Source organism: Bombus affinis, chromosome 5 (genome assembly GCF_024516045.1).
Source record: "Bombus affinis isolate iyBomAffi1 chromosome 5, iyBomAffi1.2, whole genome shotgun sequence".
Taxonomy (NCBI): Eukaryota; Metazoa; Arthropoda; class Insecta; order Hymenoptera; family Apidae; genus Bombus; species Bombus affinis.
Window position 1 is genome coordinate 8,100,237 of NC_066348.1, and position 19,291 is coordinate 8,119,527.

The 19,291-nt window shown below is 28.3% G+C and overlaps 4 protein-coding genes across 7 annotated transcripts; 2 read left to right on the forward strand and 2 right to left on the reverse strand.

Annotated features, from left to right (window-relative positions):
- Positions 1-105: 105 nt before the first annotated feature.
- Positions 106-1,072, reverse strand: LOC126916871 (60S ribosomal protein L37a). The gene is made up of 3 exons (XM_050723121.1): positions 936-1,072; positions 359-487; positions 106-279 (listed from the first exon to the last, which is right to left on the reverse strand). Exons 1-3 carry the CDS (start codon positions 936-938, stop codon positions 133-135), a joined length of 279 nt encoding a protein of 92 aa, XP_050579078.1. The 5' UTR covers positions 939-1,072; the 3' UTR covers positions 106-132.
- A 1,518-nt stretch (positions 1,073-2,590) lies between these two features.
- On the forward strand, positions 2,591-7,501 carry LOC126916870 (SH3 domain-binding glutamic acid-rich protein homolog). 2 transcript variants are annotated; one of them, XM_050723119.1, is made up of 5 exons: positions 2,591-3,095; positions 4,693-4,875; positions 5,063-5,209; positions 5,422-5,462; positions 5,647-7,501. In XM_050723119.1, exons 1-5 carry the CDS (start codon positions 3,051-3,053, stop codon positions 5,810-5,812), a joined length of 582 nt encoding a protein of 193 aa, XP_050579076.1. In that variant the 5' UTR covers positions 2,591-3,050; the 3' UTR covers positions 5,813-7,501. The 2 variants fall into 2 exon arrangements, with proteins under 2 accessions (XP_050579076.1, XP_050579077.1); XM_050723120.1 differs by lacking the exon at positions 2,591-3,095 and adding an exon at positions 3,208-3,815.
- On the reverse strand, positions 7,177-13,263 carry LOC126916869 (uracil phosphoribosyltransferase homolog). Its single transcript, XM_050723118.1, has 7 exons — positions 13,036-13,263; positions 12,838-12,880; positions 12,244-12,393; positions 12,042-12,186; positions 11,829-11,959; positions 11,460-11,523; positions 7,177-8,153 (listed from the first exon to the last, which is right to left on the reverse strand). The coding sequence occupies exons 1-7, from the start codon at positions 13,170-13,172 to the stop codon at positions 8,098-8,100; spliced, it is 726 nt and encodes a 241-aa protein (XP_050579075.1). The 5' UTR covers positions 13,173-13,263; the 3' UTR covers positions 7,177-8,097.
- Positions 13,264-13,957: 694 nt separating this feature from the next.
- LOC126916866 (ATP-dependent DNA/RNA helicase DHX36) lies at positions 13,958-18,637 on the forward strand. 3 transcript variants are annotated; one of them, XM_050723110.1, is made up of 15 exons: positions 13,960-14,158; positions 14,320-14,345; positions 14,462-15,028; positions 15,167-15,356; positions 15,428-15,602; positions 15,674-15,822; positions 15,901-16,033; positions 16,109-16,304; positions 16,387-16,651; positions 16,740-17,032; positions 17,139-17,565; positions 17,640-17,848; positions 18,009-18,091; positions 18,162-18,253; positions 18,330-18,637. In XM_050723110.1, exons 3-15 carry the CDS (start codon positions 14,665-14,667, stop codon positions 18,424-18,426), a joined length of 2,673 nt encoding a protein of 890 aa, XP_050579067.1. In that variant the 5' UTR covers positions 13,960-14,158; positions 14,320-14,345; positions 14,462-14,664; the 3' UTR covers positions 18,427-18,637. The 3 variants fall into 3 exon arrangements, with proteins under 3 accessions (XP_050579068.1, XP_050579067.1, XP_050579066.1); XM_050723109.1 differs by lacking the exon at positions 14,320-14,345; XM_050723111.1 differs by lacking the exons at positions 14,320-14,345; positions 18,009-18,091; positions 18,162-18,253; positions 18,330-18,637 and having other exon boundaries at positions 13,958-14,158; positions 17,139-17,569; positions 17,643-17,849.
- Positions 18,638-19,291: the final 654 nt, after the last annotated feature.

Sequence of the window (19,291 nt, forward strand, 5' to 3'; positions counted from 1 at the left end):
TCTTGTTTTTTAATATTATCCCTTTACCAGAATAAATCTAGTAACTAATATCTTACAACTTAGTAGTATTAAAGAATCAAAGGGTTAAATAAAATGGACAAAATATCATTATGAACTACAAATTATATTTATTTACTGTTCTTTAACTTCACGTAACCTCCTGACAGCAGATCTAACAGAAGCAGCAGCTGTTGTTGAATATACCCATGCACCTCCAGCAACAGTCCTCTTACAACGTTTGCAGGACCAGATACCCACTACACTCCGTTTCATAGCATCCTACAATAAAAGAAATAAAATAGAAATTGTAGTCTTTATTTACTTCATCACATTACTGATTATAGGATTTATCCCTCACCTTGCCACAGAAGGTGCAGGTGTATTTGCTGTGCTGGGTAATTTCCATTTTCTTAACCATTTTTCTGAGAGAGGCACCATATCGAGTACCATATTTACCAGTGATTCCAACCTTCTTCGTGCGTTTAGCCTAATAGATAGACATAATCGTATTTTATAAATTAAATACATTTGCCATTTATAGCCTAAATGTATTCATAGATCACAATAATTGAAATGATAAAATATTTATTTACAAAAAAAAAAAACTTGTTTGACACTAATAGGTTAACCAACCATAACCGCCTTTATAATATTAATCTTCCTGATAAACTTTTATTACAAAAGAAATTAAATATATTGCATTATTTTGTTTCTATTTCATAATAATTAAAAGTTTATTGCAATATGACAATTAAATAGCGATTTAACTGTAAATTCAAACATAACCTCAAATCACTATTTCTACACAAATTATTTGCAATAAATAAACAATATATACAGAAACATTTTGTCGGTGATCCTTTTCAACGTAAAATTATCGACTTCATCAATATTTTAACAAGATTCACAAAATATTACCAAATAACAATTCTTACCATTTTGCACAAATATGATATACGTTCCAAAAGAACCGGAAAAGAGAAGAAACTTTACACTCCGATATTCACTACACGTCGTCACCGGAAATCGTAATGCAATGGTGCATTCACGAAAGGCGCGAATTTGAATCGTACGTTACAGAAAATAAACGAAGACATTCTCGCGCGTACTCTTAAATAAATACTAGAATAAGTTATCACGATCATTTTCATCGTTTTCGAAATACCTACAGCGGCTACAAAACGTATCGACAGACCATTGTATTTATTATAGCATTCACCTACTAATTAAATAGGTTCAAAGTACATTAAATTTCGTATTACAACGATCATTATTACGACAATTAGATTTGATACTATAAAAATGAAATGCAAAACTTAACAGGATGTATGCCAGTACTTTTTGTCTAAATCTCCTAATACAAGAATATACGTTTAGGTACAGCGGATATGCAATTTTAAGAGACCAAAAAATTTTCATAGGCAAATATAGTCGTACAATTGACCTCAATACCGAAATCGTTACGTTTTGACGAAGTGTACGTCTGAAATACGTGAAGTGGAGTAAGTGAATGTGAAAAATAAAAGCCGAAATGTTTATACCAGTTCAATTTATTCAAAATAAAGATTGACCCTACTTTGTTCAGTGATCATTTTGGATGATCACTTTGATTACAAAGCGGATGAAAACAATATTTTTCCATGAATCATCTACGTTGATCATGCAGAGTGAAAAGATGTAAATTCGGCTTTAAAAAATATTTCTCCTTCTATATCGCCACCTGTATTCTTATTCTGCGCGCCATTTTCAAACATTTTCATTCCTCATTCTTATTGCACAAATCTGAAATGCTCTTTGAAGTCTGTCTTATATCGATTTTTACATTATGTTCTTATTCTGTTCGACAGAACGATCTTACAGAGTAACTACGGTCTTACATACAGAGTCTTACAGAGTACTTCTTACTCAGTTGTTCTTATTTTTATTTACTTAAATGATTATAGAATTATTTGATATTGTGACATTATAAAATTACAATGTGTCATTAAAAATACATTTTTTCTTATATTTAATTAACGTTGTTATGAATTCAAGTACAATATAGATATAAATATGAATATACAGCGGCTGACAAAAGTATTCGAACATTTACCAATATATTTTTATAAATATATTATGTGTATTGTACGAAACTTTCTAAAATTTCGTTAGCACTATACTGAAACATAACTATCGTGATTATAATAGTCAAATTTGGAATCAGTCCGAAAATATATATAGAAGTTACAAGAAATTTATTGCAAACATATACTTCATGAAAAATTAGTATACAGTATGAATAGTAATCTTAAACATGCAATTAGAGCTAAAGATAATATCACTACATATTGTGGCTTATTAATACAGTAAATAATTAATTGTTCAAATATTTTAGTGGCTTTTGTAAAATTCATGCTTTCAATAAATATCTTATAACTTCTATATTTTTATAACATTCCCAGCACTGTTTCAAATTTTACTAATATAATCACGATATTCGAAATTCCAATACGTAATTTATATATAATGTATAATTTCAATATGTTTCGTGTAATATAAACATAAAAAGTTTCTAAAAGTGTTTGAGTACTTTCAGCTAAGTAAGTAGTTTCTAGTCTCTTTGTCAAGGCTGGTCAAGGATTCGTCGTGTACACTGTGCAATGATGTGCATGAGAACGTTCCTATAACTGTCCTAAATAGTATTATTTGTTTCAGTGTCCTTCATAGTTTGGTCGATAGTAGACTCTACACTACTCTACAATCTCTAATTCATCACAAGTCACAAGCACCCCACCTATAGAAAAAAAAAGAAGAAAAAATAGAAACAGTGACGTGTACACGAACATTGAGAACGCTCGAAAACTGGCCTGAAATGACGTAGCCAGTGGATCCCAGACTAAGACTAGCCAAACCCGTGCACGTTAAATCAGTGTTGCTCACTGTTGGCGATCCGCGGGCTAATAGCCTATAGTGATTCACTGATCGCTTATCACTCCGCGAAACCGCTAACCGTGGCACACGTCGAATAGAAGCGCGAGAGTGTCAATTGGTAACAAAAGCACCGGTTAACGATGGTTGTTAAAGTCTACATATCGGGTATCAGCGGCAACAAGGAAGTGAGTGGAAAAAGAACGTAACCAAAGAATATCAAGATATTTTATCCCCGAGACCGAGTAACGAGAAAGAGAGAATGTGTGCGTGCCTGTGTGTAGACCTATTATATATATGTGTATGTGATTTAGAAGAGAATGCCAGATTTACGGGCACCTGAATTCTTATTCGATATTTTCACGTTGGATCGAGTTACGTTAGAAAAACTTCACGGTCGAGGCGTCGATTAACGACCGACAATGTCATCGAGTGAAAATCCTTATTGAACGTGACACACTACATGGTTTATCGATCGAAATGATTCATTTATATACGCGTCTAACGAAATGCAGTTATTCTTTGATTGGATGTATTAAAGAACATACATATGTTAGATTCAGTTAACACGATTGCCGTACGAATTTTATGTACATATTTTACACTGTCAATCTTAATGGATTAAAATATACTACACTATAATTTTTGTTAAATATTGTGTTCTATTTGCGCACTTTCTCTCTGACAGTATTATCAAAGTCATTCACATTGTTGACAATTTCTTAGTTCGCGAAATTTATTTTAACCTCAAAAATTTAGTAACGTAGATCATTGATGATCATCGTGGCAATCAACGTGTTAACAAACTGATTGTACCTCGTAATTTTGTGAGAAATGTATACATACAACGAAGAGATACACAGAATGCCGAGGGATATGTATTCCTGGAATATAGCCACAGGTTTTGGGTAATCGAATCTTTGGATTAACAATAGGATTGTTAAAGTGAATCTATTTGAAATCGTTCGTAGATATTTAGTAGATTACAACGACGCAGTTTCAGAGGTCTAAATGACATTTTGTAAAATGAATAAAAGCTTGCTTTTTTTGTTTCACTTTCCTTTTATGTATCTATTATTTTAACTATTTCGATACATATTTTGTACTTTAATCGCGAATGGTTCTATAATGTTTACGTTTGACGTTGTAAGGAGAACTTATGTGCCTTTGATCTTTTACTCGATTTTTACTTCAATCTCGATCCATGATCAATTCGTATGCATTTTTACAGCACCATTTATAATACCTTTAGATTTTAATATTCGCTGATAAGATTATAACGGCATACGTTTTTCAAATCGATACGTTACGTTCATTTACAACTTTTGAAACTTGATCTTTTACTAGTAGACTGCGGATTTTTATGCATTTATGAAAAATTGGAAACTACATATAGTATGCAGAAATACATATAATATCTAAAGTATAATAATCTGTAATATTCAGTGGATGAAACAATTTTCTACGTAGGTTCTATTTATTTAGTTGCATTCATGAAAATTAAAATTTGTACTTGTCTACTTTTGTTAGTGGACCACTAATGTCCATGTGTTTATGAAAGATTTAAATGTGCAAAAGTGTACATTATGAAATATAGGAAATATTCAAACAGTATTTAGCAAGTGAAATAAATTTTTACTTAAGTTCCATTTTTTATTTATGATAAAAATTAGTATATAAAATAAAGATATAAATTTGCATAAACATTCATAGCCTACTTATTAATAATTAAGTTTAGATCATAAAGAAAATATCTAGGTTTTATATTTAACTGAATTCTTTTAGGTGAAAAAGAGGCAACAACGAGTATTGATGATATTAGATAGCAAAAATGTAGAGTATGAGACAATTGATATAACAGAACCAGGGAAGGAGATGGAAAAGGAATTTATGCAATCTAATGGTATTGCGAGAGATAGTAAATATCCATTACCTCCACAGATATTTAATGAAGATGAATACTGTGGGGTAAATGTCATTATGTTAATTCTGACAGTTTATAATCTAAGTTATAATAAACAATAATAATGAGAAAAGCTAAGAAAATCTAGCTTCAGAAATTAATAGTAGCTTATACAAGATTCTAAAATTTAAACTTGAAATTCTCTAAATGTCATGCTTGAACTATAAATGATTATCATGAATCATCCCACAGGATTATGAAGATTTTGATTTGGCAAATGAAATGGATGAATTGGAAGAATTTTTGAAAATGGAACCATCTGCTAGTGGAAAAGAAAATGTTCCTGATTCAAAACAAAGTGAAGAAATTCAAGAAAATGGAAATACTACAAGTCGAGAGGTAAATATTGTTGGTAATAGAACTCTGTCTAACAATTGTAAGGAGAATGTTAAATGTACCCACATATGTTACTTAATTTATACTTATATATTTTTTTAACATTATTCAAAAACTTCATCTGTAATCATCTTAGTTATGTTTATTTGCCGGTGTTTTGTCCTTGATACTAAATTTGTACCCTGTCCATACTAACTACTACATGTTTATTTTAGCCTTCCACAGACAAAGAAGCAGCTGCAATACAAGCAGAAAGGTAAGCACTGTAGATACATTGATTGCATAATTTTGTGATCAATCGTTTAAATTGGACAATTGCTATAGCTGTAAATATGTGTAACTGAAATTATTTGTTTTTATTTCTACATAACAAATTGTTTGAAAAATAAGAATTGTTTTATTATAGATACTTTAATTGCATTTTTTATTTGTTATCTTAGTGTTGAAGAAAGAACAACTTTACCAAGTGAAAATGTACAGTCAGATGAACCTAAATCTATAGAAAATGATGGTGAAACAAAACCTGAAGAAGATACTACGGAACATACAGAAGAAAATGTTGAAAAAAATGAAGAGAAATCTGGTGATCAAGAGAAAGAAGAGTAGATGTGAAATAAACCCATATGATTGTGGGACATTTTATATTTCTTTAAAATCCTTGGTTTTCCACCGGAAAGGATATTTTATAAAAGCTATATTTATCACACTTCTAAGGCTGAGTGAAGGTACTGCCAAGATAATATTTCTGCTTTCTGCAGAAAATATAGTTAACAGTATAAATGAAGCATAAGCGATACTTTTATAGAAATATTTTATATTTGAAATCGAGCATGTTTTCACCATCAGATTTTTTATCTGACTAGAAGATAATGAATTTCACTTTTCTTCATATCAGTAGATAATATAAATTTTTTAATTTCTTATGCTGATATTTTACATTGTTTATATTATATTTTATTCTTTATTTTTAAACAAAGCTCTAATAACGTGCTAGGAGTAATAAATTTTCAGTATTGAGAACGCTTTTTTGTCCTGTTACTCGCTAAAACTATAGCAATGAATTTTAGATAGATAAATCCTACTTAGAAATTTATTTTTTTGTCTCAAATTTCTTATTCATTAATTATTCTTAATCATTTTATAATTACATTAAACTGTTTTTAAGAGTTTATTAAGTATCCATGTATATTTATCAGTGGTCCAAGCTATAAATTGTAGACTTACCATTTGTACTGAAGAATGGCTTCCATTTACAATGATTTGGTCTTAAATTGTACTAGTGTCATTTGATTGGTTTTGTACGAAATTTCTAAAAATATAGTTTCTTAGTGTGTAGTAAGTTCGGACAGTACGACACTCAGTTTTGTATGAAATGCAATTCTTATAAAAGACGACACGAAATTAGTTATAATAGGTTGTACCGATGATATCGTATGCACTAACGATTTTTTATGGTCAAATGCATCCTAAAATAATTTTCGCTATTACTTCCAAAAAACGTTAGGCTTAATATAGGTCAGATTTCTTAGTTGCACGTGATATATCTGATAAATTTGTTTAATTTGTTACGATTATATTTATAATCTAATTCGCATAGATATTCCGTAATTGAAAACAGAAATAGGGTAACTTATAGCTGATTTCCTTTTCTCATGCTGAAAATGTTTACTTATGAGATCAAAAATGAGTGAAAGTTTAATGGAGATGTTAAAACCCTTTTATCAAAGGCCTATTCATTATTGTTTGTACAAAAAATTTAATATTGACAACATATATTTATGCAGTGTTACTCATCCAAACAGCTTGACATAGTTTGTTTTACAATATACACACTTACTGATCAGGTAATAGACGGGTATTAATCACGAACAAATTCAAAGCTTTACGCGAGTGTTATGAACTGTTTTATTATGAAATGAAGGTGTAAAATATTAAGTTCATTACACTACGTTTATGCATGAGATAAAAAGCCTGACTAATTTTAATATAACGTACCGCAGCTTTTGAATATCAAATATATGCTATTAAAATCAGACTAGGAAAAAAAGAGAAATTAAAAAGCTTTACACATACGAATCAAAATGTCCACCTCGTTCTTATTAGAGAATGATATATTCACGAGCAACAGGTGTTGGACATGAGCATCACAGTTAATAAATTTTAACATTATATGTATTGAAAATATATATTTACAAGAGCAATGTTCATTATACATGATATATATAAGTCATGCCAATCATTGTTACATACATATAAAAATTTACTAATAAATACCATAATAGAGAAGTTTAAAAATTTGTCTAATAATTCCACATATACAGCTTTGTCATCTATGTAAGTGTATCATACGAATCTATTCTATGTACCTGTCACTAATCAACATTCACTGGTCATTAATTGAATTTATACATTCTAGGAATGTTTTTTGGTAAGTAAATTACTTTTACTTTATAAAACCTGATATTTCTCTTTTTAATAAAAAGCAATTTAATATACTTCGTAATCTTACACGTCAATTTGATGTTCAAAAATCGATCTAACTATCATATTAACAATTTTATATATATTTATATATTCTTCATAGCATTAATTTTTAAAAATAAATATTTGTTTTCCATATTAACAATGAATAAACGACTAGCATTAACGTTAATAAATACGAAAATAAAACATCGAGTATATAGAAAGCAAGTTTGTCAAGTTTAATAGATAAATTAGCTATTTTTATGTAATAAACTGAGTACAGAAATATTTTAAACGTATGGCATAATTACATTAAAAAAATATATTCCTTAACATTTTGGTAATTATTTTCAATTGAAATTTGTTAAAAAATGAAATTAAACTCTAACATCTGCATAACGTGTGTGTATATTCGTAACACAAATTCTTCAAATATCTTTCCCTTGTATGTTTGTAGTCTCCCCTACGACGAAACGAGAACATCCTGGAAACAATAATTGTCGTGTTTTTGAAGTTTTTATGAAGATCATCTACAAGATAACTGTATACAATGAATAAAATTTTATACACATAAGTTGTTAAAAAATATTAAAAATAATATTTAAACAAGTACAAAATTTTTCAACAAAATCAAATTCTTTTTAAATATTTAGTAATAGGAAGGAATACTTCAGCTATAGAAAGATATCACCTTATTTAAAATAAAAAGCAATGTACCTTAAAACATTTGCTTTTAAAGTAAATCTTTGTATTCACAAACGAATAAAAAAATAAATCACGTTTCATTTTTGTAAAGTTTTGTTTATTTTAAATTGTTTATGTTAGGTAATTAGTACTTGCTGTGAAATTTTATTCATATTTCTCAAGATATACATATTATACAATATTTTCACTAATATAAATTTATTGTGAATGCTATAAACATTGAAAATTACTCTGTGGTAACTTACAGTATAACAGGTGTACAAGTATCGTTCGTAATAACAGACATCTGTGTACACTCAAATGATATAATATAATGCACATATGGTTCTTAAAATCACAGCTCTAGATACTGTAATGCAGCTCTTTTTATAGGCACGTTTCAAGGTAAATTGTTTTTTGAAGGGTCTATAGACTTTCAGAGTTTAAACCTTGTATGTCTCATAATAGAAAAAGGAGCAAAAAAATAAAAAAAAATAAAAAGAATGAAATCAGTAAAGAAAAGTTATAAAAGATAATATATAATAATTATACTTTTAAAAAAGATTATTACATGTAAAAGCTGCATCATCAATTCTAGATACCATTCAACAGTCACACAAAAAATCTGATTAATATGATAATGATATATAAGCTTCATAAATTTACATTTTTTAACATTTTCCATAGTTAGAAAATTTGTATGTACTTTAGTAATACATAATAATTATAAAAATGGTTCTTCATTTTATAACAAATGATTTTAATTTGGTATATGTGACTATTTATGAAAAATGAAATCACATATTAGTATCGGTAAGTAACATTGTCATACATCATTTTGGTGTATGTTTTTAAAAACTTATGTTTAGTACTATGTTGAATATTATGTTAATATTTGTACTTATTCACACACTATTAGCATGTATTAAAACAAAATTAAACTCAACAGTTGACACTATTATAATGAGAATTAGGAGAAAATCGAAATACTAATGCCAAACATATTGTTGATGCAAAATATCATGTTTCGTTATGCAGATATTAAATGTTCTCATATCATTAATTTCATTATAATGATTCATGTTTACAATAAAATACATATCTATCTTGATATACAATACCATTTATATACAAATTGAAGAACAAGATGTTTAAATAATAAATAAATAATATTACTTAAATACATCTTGCAATACTTATTAAATTCAATTTAAGACGTGTACTTAAAAACAAAGTATTTCTATAATTTCCTTATTTATTAATTATATAATTGCTTTAATGACAAATTTATCTCAAAACAATTATCTAAACCTGTAGAGTGACTACCACATTATTATGCAAATTGTATTTTTAACTATTAAGTAAAAATTTTGTTTTATCATTCAGATAATGAAACATTCTGCATTATTTTATATTTTTTTGCTACAATTGTATGAAACTATTGAAAATTATCAAATAACTTATGTCATATACAAAATTTCCAATATTATAGTTCACATTATAAATTAATATCATTTTTATAAATTGTATAAGTTACTATTTATAGCAACATGAAAAAACTGTGAGAAAATTAATATTCTTTTATAGAGCATTTGAAAAAACTTTATATATTGTTACTCTATAACAAAATCATACTTTGTTTGTGAAATTCACAAAATATTGGCCTAAAATATAATTTAAAAAATTAACTTTTTGTTGCTATTAAAATTGTAACAGTCACTGAACTATAATTTTAATGAATAATTACATAAAAGATATTTTTCATTACACTTTGCGCATCATATAATGCATGTTTTACTGTGGGATTACTTGTTCTGTTGAAGTTCATAGTTCACAGTATATAGAGCAAAAAATAGAAAAAAGATTGTAATTGTTATATTATGCAGAAAAGATCAATCAATTTATATATGATTGATTTATCTTAATTAAATAATAATAAAACATATTACTTACAACTATACATTAAGAACAGAAAATCAATCTACAGAAGGTTCACATGATTTCTTAAATACAAATATAAATACACAGTTTTTAAAGTATATACTCTGAATACATGAGAACAAAATACATACATATCTGCGTACATTCACTCAGGTATTAGTTGAAGAATAAACATAAAGCGTTCTTTCATGTTTTTTATACAATATTTCGGGAATATTGATTTAATAAACAAAGAGGTTTTTTTATTATTGAAGATTATGAAGATTATGAATATAAATCGCAAATTGAGAACCATACATGAAAAGTGTCTCTAAAGTACCACACCGTTAAAATCTATATTTATACATTCTGCAATACTATAAAAATTAATTTGTAAAACATACATAAGATAATAAACAAGATAAATGCTTTTACAAAACTTGAAGTAATTATATAATACAGTATTGCCAACACTATGTAAAATTCTCAATACTTTTTAAGAAACACTTTTCTTCTACATATAACTTGTACTATATTGATTTTTTCTGTTTAAGTCTATTAATAAAATTTTATATATATGCTATTTAAGCGTAATAATAGATATCAATACTGAAAATTATTAAATAATAAGGTTAGTTATAAGTAATAGTCAAAGCATTTTCTTTGACTATTTTGATAAGTAACTTAAGCATTGTGCAAAATTATACATTTTTACTATGTGCAATTTTAACAATTGCGTGGAGATTTTTTGTACTAAAACTTATGCAGTAACCATATTTAATGAATTTTCATCTTTTTTATGTATAGATATTTAAATAAAAAGTTAAGAATGTATTTGCAAGTCAGAAGTGTAATGATAACAGAACATGAAAAATGATGTTGCTATATTAAATATGTATTTCTTGTATGATGATGAATTATGTATTATGATTACACAATTGATCACACTGTTTGATATTTCCTTGCAATAAATCAAAAATAACTTACAAAAGTTAGCAGTAGTAATGCTATAAACAAAATATTAATATCTTTTCTCCTGTAGGAATTCTTTCTATAAACTGTATTATGCTTTATGATTATACTTTAGAGAAACATGTTACCTTCTGCACCTGATTTTCTATCAGTTCGTCTATTGTAGATACTAACTTATGATATAATATGCTAATAAAATATAATTAATCCGTACCAAAGTATTTCTGTCCAAAATGATTTGGAGCAATGCTATGAATCTCTGATGTTAAAATTTTCATCTGCAAAAGAAAATTTATTTTCATTCGAACAATTAAGATATGTTTACAATATAAAAGTAGTTCGAAATAACTTAATTAATACATTTAGTAAAGAATGTCTTAAGGCAGTTTACCTTTTTAAAAGCTGTTAAAAAGTTAATATTTGTTATCAAGCTCATAATTTCAGGATCGGCAGCTAATCTGCCTTTTGGGCTTAAAGTGAACTTAAAGGAAGTTTAAAGTCTAATGAAATATGATATCTTATGATTTGTGTACAGAAAGAAAGCGTCTAATAAGATACTGTTATAATCGGAAAGTATACACACCTGAGGGAAGGCAGTGACTAGAGACTTAGCTGCAATTGGTGTACAAAATAAATTTGATAAAATGATATTTTCTTCAATTACGTTATGTTCTTTTAGGACAGCAATTGCTTTTATCACAGTATTCCCAGTACCTTTCATTTAAAATAAACCATTGGTTTTACAATATTGTACACAAAAGAACTTACATGTATGATCTAAAGCTATTACACTTACTCATTATTGGATACATAAGTAAGACTTTCCTTTCAGATATATCATCTGGAAACTTTGCATAAACTACTTTGGCTTCATGGGTGTCTGCATCACTTTCAACTAATATTTTCCCAATTCTTATACTACGACAACAGTCTCTTAAACCCTGAAAATGCATTATAATTAATATGCTTTTATAAATCCAGTTATTAATAAAATATACCTGTTCCATGGCTTCTCCGCTTCTTACTATAGATACTCCACAATTTCCTTTCTGATACTTCAAACCATTGTATTTGGCACCAGTTGGTGTAGTTACCACACATTTGGAAAAAGGTAATTGATTTAAACTTTCTTCTATCACTAGTCTTATCTAGAAATGTTTAATTTGCTGTGTACATAATCCACAACTTATCATAGATATGTAAGTCATAAAATTAAAAAATACTATTACCATAAAAATATCGATTTGATATAATTCAATTACTTGTAATAAATTCTACAGAAAAAATATCAAATTAATATCATCTCTAATTACAGGAAATACAAAAATAGATATTATTAGATAAAATTAACTATATTTTTCGGCGAAAGCATAAAAACACGATGTATACAGTGGGAGAATGGCCACGTCTGACGAAATGATTTGTTCTCGAAAAAGGGACCAATATTATTAAATTTCTACTCGTTATGAAACATATGTTTCACTTATGATGCATGCAGTTTTAGTCGTAAGTGCTTAAAACAAATAAATATTACCTCGAAAATACATGACAATGCGTCAGAACATATAATTAAGTAGAAAAACAAGACTCACCAGACGGTCGGCGTAGAACTTGAAATCGCTCCTTGTGGTGTTTCTGTAAACGGATATGCATTGTGTCCATTAAATTGTTTAATTGGAGGCAAACGACACAATGACACAATGCGCCGGCATCATGCCGGCATTTTAAAGCTAAAAAAAAATACTTGTATACGTCGATACACGAATCATTTTCGCCGTCGGTTTACTTACTTGTCTCGCAATATAGTCTGCAGTTCCTTCACTTGATTATTGCATGGAAGAATTTTTAAGTTCGGTCCGTAAACATCAGCGATATCGTTGCTTTCGTTTAATTTCTTTGGGATCGGTGTTACCTCCGTGCTACCCATGCTGATTTCTTGTATGCATGTACTAACTTCGTACTATCAGGTACTATACTAGGTACTATGCGTAGCACTAGATACTATTATATTATGCAGAGATGAGAAGATGGGTAGGCAAAGGAATGTGGGTCTGATTGGTTATTTCTTGTAGATCCAATGCAATCATAAAGATACGCAATTGTATTGGTCAAAAGTGTTATATATATAGATACGATAATGTAATAACGCGTGATGGTAAGTTGGGCGATAAATACTGATATATATATATATATATATATTTAGTATACGACATAATATGTATACATATTAGACATGTACATATCAATGGCGATAAAAAGCAGTGCCTCCCCTGTTTTTATGCCGACCCGCTGCTCAACTTTTCATGTCTTTACAGATTAGTGTAGGTACTTGTCTAGATGTTGAGTGAACGATGTTCACAGTATATATTCGCAAAAAAATCCGACAGACCAGCCATTAACGTGTTAACCAGAGTATCTATTGAAGATTTTATATTGCAATGAAATAATAATAATAGTAAAAAAATCTGACATTCAACTTATTTCCCAACATTTTTTCCTACATTTATTTAATTTAAATATAATTTTGTTACCTTGACTTTGTTTACTATTAGATCTTGGTAGAAATAGAACAATTTCTATTTAATTTTTCAAGAATAATTTTTGTGTGTTAAGTTAATTATGTATCGAGAGATATAGATTAATAGAGGATATTTTTTGAAATTAATAAATACATAGACTAAATGTTGATTGGATGAAGCGTGCACCAATCAACCAGCTTTAGAGTCGCTTTTAGTGAAAATTGAGGATATAGTGTTTCTAAATAGAGCGGCGAATTTGTCAATATTTAAGTAGTTAAAAAAGAATGTGTAACGAACAAGTAACAATAATGATTTCATACGATTAGTTTAAAAAGAATGTTCCATCCTTACCGATTATTTTCAGCACAAAGAATGTATTCGAGACGTAGACATGGTAAATGAAATTATTTTGAAGATACGACAATATAGTTATATTTGTGTAATTATTCTATTTTTTGAAATTATATTCCATATATTGTATAATTTTATTTAAAGTTAAAAAATTGATAATATATACCATCTGATATATATAACATATTTAATTATTGTTCCCAGATTTGATGACAATCTGTTATTTAGAGGTTAGATTTTTTAGTCTGATACATACAAATAAGATGTTACAATTGAATGTAATAATTTTCTGTAGTTTTTAATAGGATTTTATATTCACTGCATTTTATGTTTAATTAATATTTAGGAGATAGAGGTGAAAGTTCTCAGTCAGGAGGGTCACATTTTGAACGTGACAGCCGTGGACGAGGCAGAGGAGGAGGACATCCACCTTGGTTGAAAGGCAAAGAAATAGGGCTTTATTATAGAGATAAGGCTAGAGAAAAGGCCAAGAAAAAGGAAACTCGAGTTATTAAGTTACCTGAACATCTTCAAGAAAAAATTGGACACATGTTAAACAATTCTAAAGGATATTATGAAAAATTATATAACAATGCATACACTGAGGATACGTATGGTGTGTTAGAAAATAAATATGTGCACATTCGTGACTCCCAATTTAAAAGAAAATTCATAAACATGGTATCTGGTAATATGCAAGAAAATCTTGCCAGAGCTTTGCTGGTTAAATCAAAATTAGAAAAAGATATTGAACTAGATAAAAAATTATTAAATGAACATAGGACATTGCAATTAACGCAGGAGTATGAAAACATGAAACAATTCAGATTAAAGTTACCATCTCACCATAAAAGATCAAGAATATTAGAATTGATTAAGGAAAATCAGGTTATTGTAATAAGTGGAGAAACTGGTAAGTTTTTTGTATTTCATTGCTGAGTTTATATTAATAATACAATTGATTTTATATAATGCAAGGTTGCTAATATAACATATTTACAAGTTTTTTGAGTAGTTTATTAGATACAGTTATTATACAGATGCGTTTCAGGTTGTGGAAAAACAACACAGGTTGCTCAGTATATATTGGATGACCAAATAGAACAAGAAAATGGTAGCACTGTGCGAATTATATGTACTCAACCTAGGAGGATATCAGCTATATCTGTTGCTGAGAGAGTTGCAGCTGAGAGAGGAGAGAGGCTTGGTAAATCCGTTGGTTTTCAAATCCGACTTGAAAAGTATGCTATTTTTTATTTCTTCTGTTAATTCAACTAAAGGTTGGATTGTGTTGTTTGTTTTTTATTTGTAGAGTATTACCAAGAGATAGAGGCAGTATAACATTTTGTACTACTGGAATGTTATTGCAATTTATGCAAGGTGATCCAGCCTTAAAAGAATTTTCTCATATTATATTAGATGAAATTCATGAAAGATCTACCGAAAGTGACTTCATCCTTGCTTTACTGAAACTAATTATCCCTAAAGTACGTTTAATTACATCTAGATTAAATTTAATGGTATTAATTCCCGTTATATAAAAAAATTAATTTTTTAGAGGCCCGATTTGAAAGTTATTTTAATGAGTGCAACACTTAACTCTGAAAGATTTTCCAGTTATTATAATGATTGCCCAATGATTCATATTCCTGGCTTTACTTATCCAGTAACAGAATTTTATTTAGAGGACATTCTATCCTTTACAGAGTAAGCTCATATTCGATAAAAACAATATAGGTAAACAATTGCAGTACAAATAAACTGGACAGTACAATTGAATTACAGATATCAATTTCCCCCATCAGCTGCAATACCTCAAGATCATAGAAAACATATCAAAAAATATAAACAGGAACAACGAAAAAGGGACGAGTTTCATGATGTGCTATATCCTTATGTACGACAGCTTATAGCTACGGCAAGTATTCTTATTCTATGATTATTTATACTATATTTATTCTTTCTCTTATTTGTTTTATTTATTGCATTATAGAAGAAATATTCAAAAGAAGTAATTGAACAATTACGGAATCCAAACAGCGAGAAATTGTCTCTTGATCTTATAGAACAATTAGTTAGGTACATTTGTAAAACTAAAGATTCTGGAGCTATTTTAGTTTTTCTTCCTGGTATGATGGATATAATAAAGCTACATAAAATTATGCTAGAAAATAGACAGTATCCACAAAGTAAGTATATTTGATATAGCGCTTAATATAAAACTTATTTTCATCATAATTTTAGTTTAAACAAATTATTTAATGTTTGTAGATCAGTATGTTATTTATCCTCTTCATTCTCGTATGCCAACTGTCGATCAGAAGCTCGTATTTAAAACACCACCTGAAGGAGTTCGGAAGATAATAATTGCAACTTCGATAGCCGAAACTTCTATAACTATTGAAGATGTAGTATATGTTGTTGATTGCGGAAAAATGAAATTTGGTAAATTCGATCTCCAAAAAAATATTCAAACTTTGGAACCTGAATGGGTATCGTTAGCTAATGCTAAACAAAGAAGAGGTAGAGCAGGCAGGTAAGACATTCAAAGACAAAATTCTAAAAAAAATTTTCTTGTTATTTAAAATATTTATTATAATAATAGTATGTTATATTCTTTTTAGAGTAAAAGCTGGTGTCTGTTACCATTTGTACTCAAAAGCTAGAGAAATGGCACTAGATCAGTATCCTTTACCTGAAATGTTAAGGACGCGTTTAGAGGAAGTTATTTTACAAATAAAAATGTTACAATTGGGAAAAGCTAGAACTTTCTTAGCAAGTGTTATGGATCCGCCAAATATGAAAGCTATAGATCTATCTTTGGATTTACTCCGAACTCTCAACGCGTTAGATGACGAGGAACAATTGACTCCTTTAGGGTATCATTTGGCTCAATTACCTGTAGATCCACGAACAGGTACTATTTTTATATATTAAATATAATTTTATATAATTTATATCTTTATTAATATTGTTTATTAATAAGTCTATATAATAATCATTTTATTGTTTATTCTTACTAGGGAAAATGATCATATGGGCATCATTATTTTCGTGCGTAGAACCAGTTTTTGCAATCGCGGCGAGTCTTAGTTTTAAAGATGCTTTTTACTGTCCATTTGGAAAAGAGGAAGACGCACGAAAAAAGAAACTCGAATTAAATATGAATCAATTTAGCGATCATATCGCGTTATCTGAAGCATTAAGAAGATTTGAAATCGCGTATAAAAAAAGTTATGCAAGTTCTTTTTGTAGGGAATATTTCCTCTCTTTTAGTACGCTCAAACTACTTTCTGAAATGAAAACTCAATTTGCTCAACATTTGTGTCAAATGAAATTTATGGATTCAGAAAATCCCGCTGACATTAATGCTAACAGGAACTCCAGTAACATAACCTTAGTGAAAGCAGTAGTATGTGCTGCATTGTATCCTAATATTGCTATTATAAGGTATGTCTAGTTTCTAGTACAATAATAAGGATAATGAAAGCGGAAATATACCTTAAATTTTATTTTATGTTCAGGAGAGTTACAAAAAATGGAACCAGAGCATGGACTCCAGAAGATGGTAGCGTTACTATACATCCGTCAAGTGTAAATGATAGAGTTAGGGAATATCCCAACCCATTTATTACATATTTTACAAAGCAGCTCTCGACAGCGATATATTTGCATGATACTACATGCGTTAGCGCGTCAATTTTATTATTTACTGCTCCAAAAATGTCTATAAGTACGTGCATTCTGTTGCAGAATAATTTTTACATAATTTTTAATCGTATATATAATACAATATATATTGTGTATATATAATTTACAATTGTGTATATATTGTGTATATATAATTTACAATTGTGTATATATTGTGTATATAATACTTTCAATTGTTTTAGGAAAAGAAAAAGGAAACTATTTTATCAGCTTAGCAAACAGTCAAATATTTGCTTGCGATTTGCAAAGTGCACAACTTATTCAGGTATAAAAATAGATGTAAAATAAAATTTGTACTTCATGAATTTGCATAATTATCTATAATTTAATTACAGAAATTACAAGAACAATTCAATAATATGTTAGAGTATAAAATAACACATCCTGGAACAGTATGCTGGAATAGCGTTGAAGGCGATGTATTAAAGTAAGTTTTATGTTTTAATATTTCCTTCATTTCTTATACATTTCTAAAACGCGCTAATATCCTTTGTTGATCATAGTGCTATCATAGAACTGGTTTCTCAAAAAGACGAGGAATTGGGATTTTCTAATTCCGATATTCAAAATTGTGAGGATGATATGCATGATACAGTTTGAATAGAATCTAATAAACTATGATAATTATGGCTTTGAAGCATAGAGAAATAGCTAGAAAAACTTGGTTTTTTAATTGTCTGAATTAAGTAAACTCCTAAGATATTCTAGTAAAATAATTCCTCCTATAGTTTTATCTAATTATAATAAGTAAAAATATATCAAGTTTGTAATATATATTCAGAAAATAAAGTTTTGGAGATAAAACAAAAAATTATTGACCTTGCAAATTTAATTTTCAAATTTACTCGAATCCTACTACATGATTATAATATATTAAACACATCGTTACATGATTTGAATATAGATGGTATGTCTAACATGTATAGAATTTCATTTATATATATATATATATATATATATATATATATATATTATATATATTCTATTCTATATATATATAAATCATAAACTCTCTCTCTTCAAAAGGTTAATGATCTATGGAGAAAATGCAGTAATCAAGAATATTCTATGCATTGTTTTACTCGACGAAAATTCATTGTGCTTGAGATCGTATCACACACACTGTTTCTAAATATTTTTTCATTTACCTCAAATTTTCAGAAATTTAATTTAAATTTCAAATTTTCATAAAAAAAGAGAAGGGAAGAAACAAAATTAGAGAGACAATTGAATTGTGTGTAAGAACACGTATATCTTTCCTAAATACTTTTTCATTGAATTCAAACTATCAAGAAGTCAATTCAAATGTACAAATCTTCGTAACGAAAAGAAGAAAAAAGAAATTAATGAAATTTTAAGATTAAAGTCAAACAAAAAAGATAGTCGCTTGGTAACGGAGGTTGACCATTTAAATATGCACCCATTGTGTTGTCGGCCCATAATCCATAGGAAAAGTGGGAAGCAT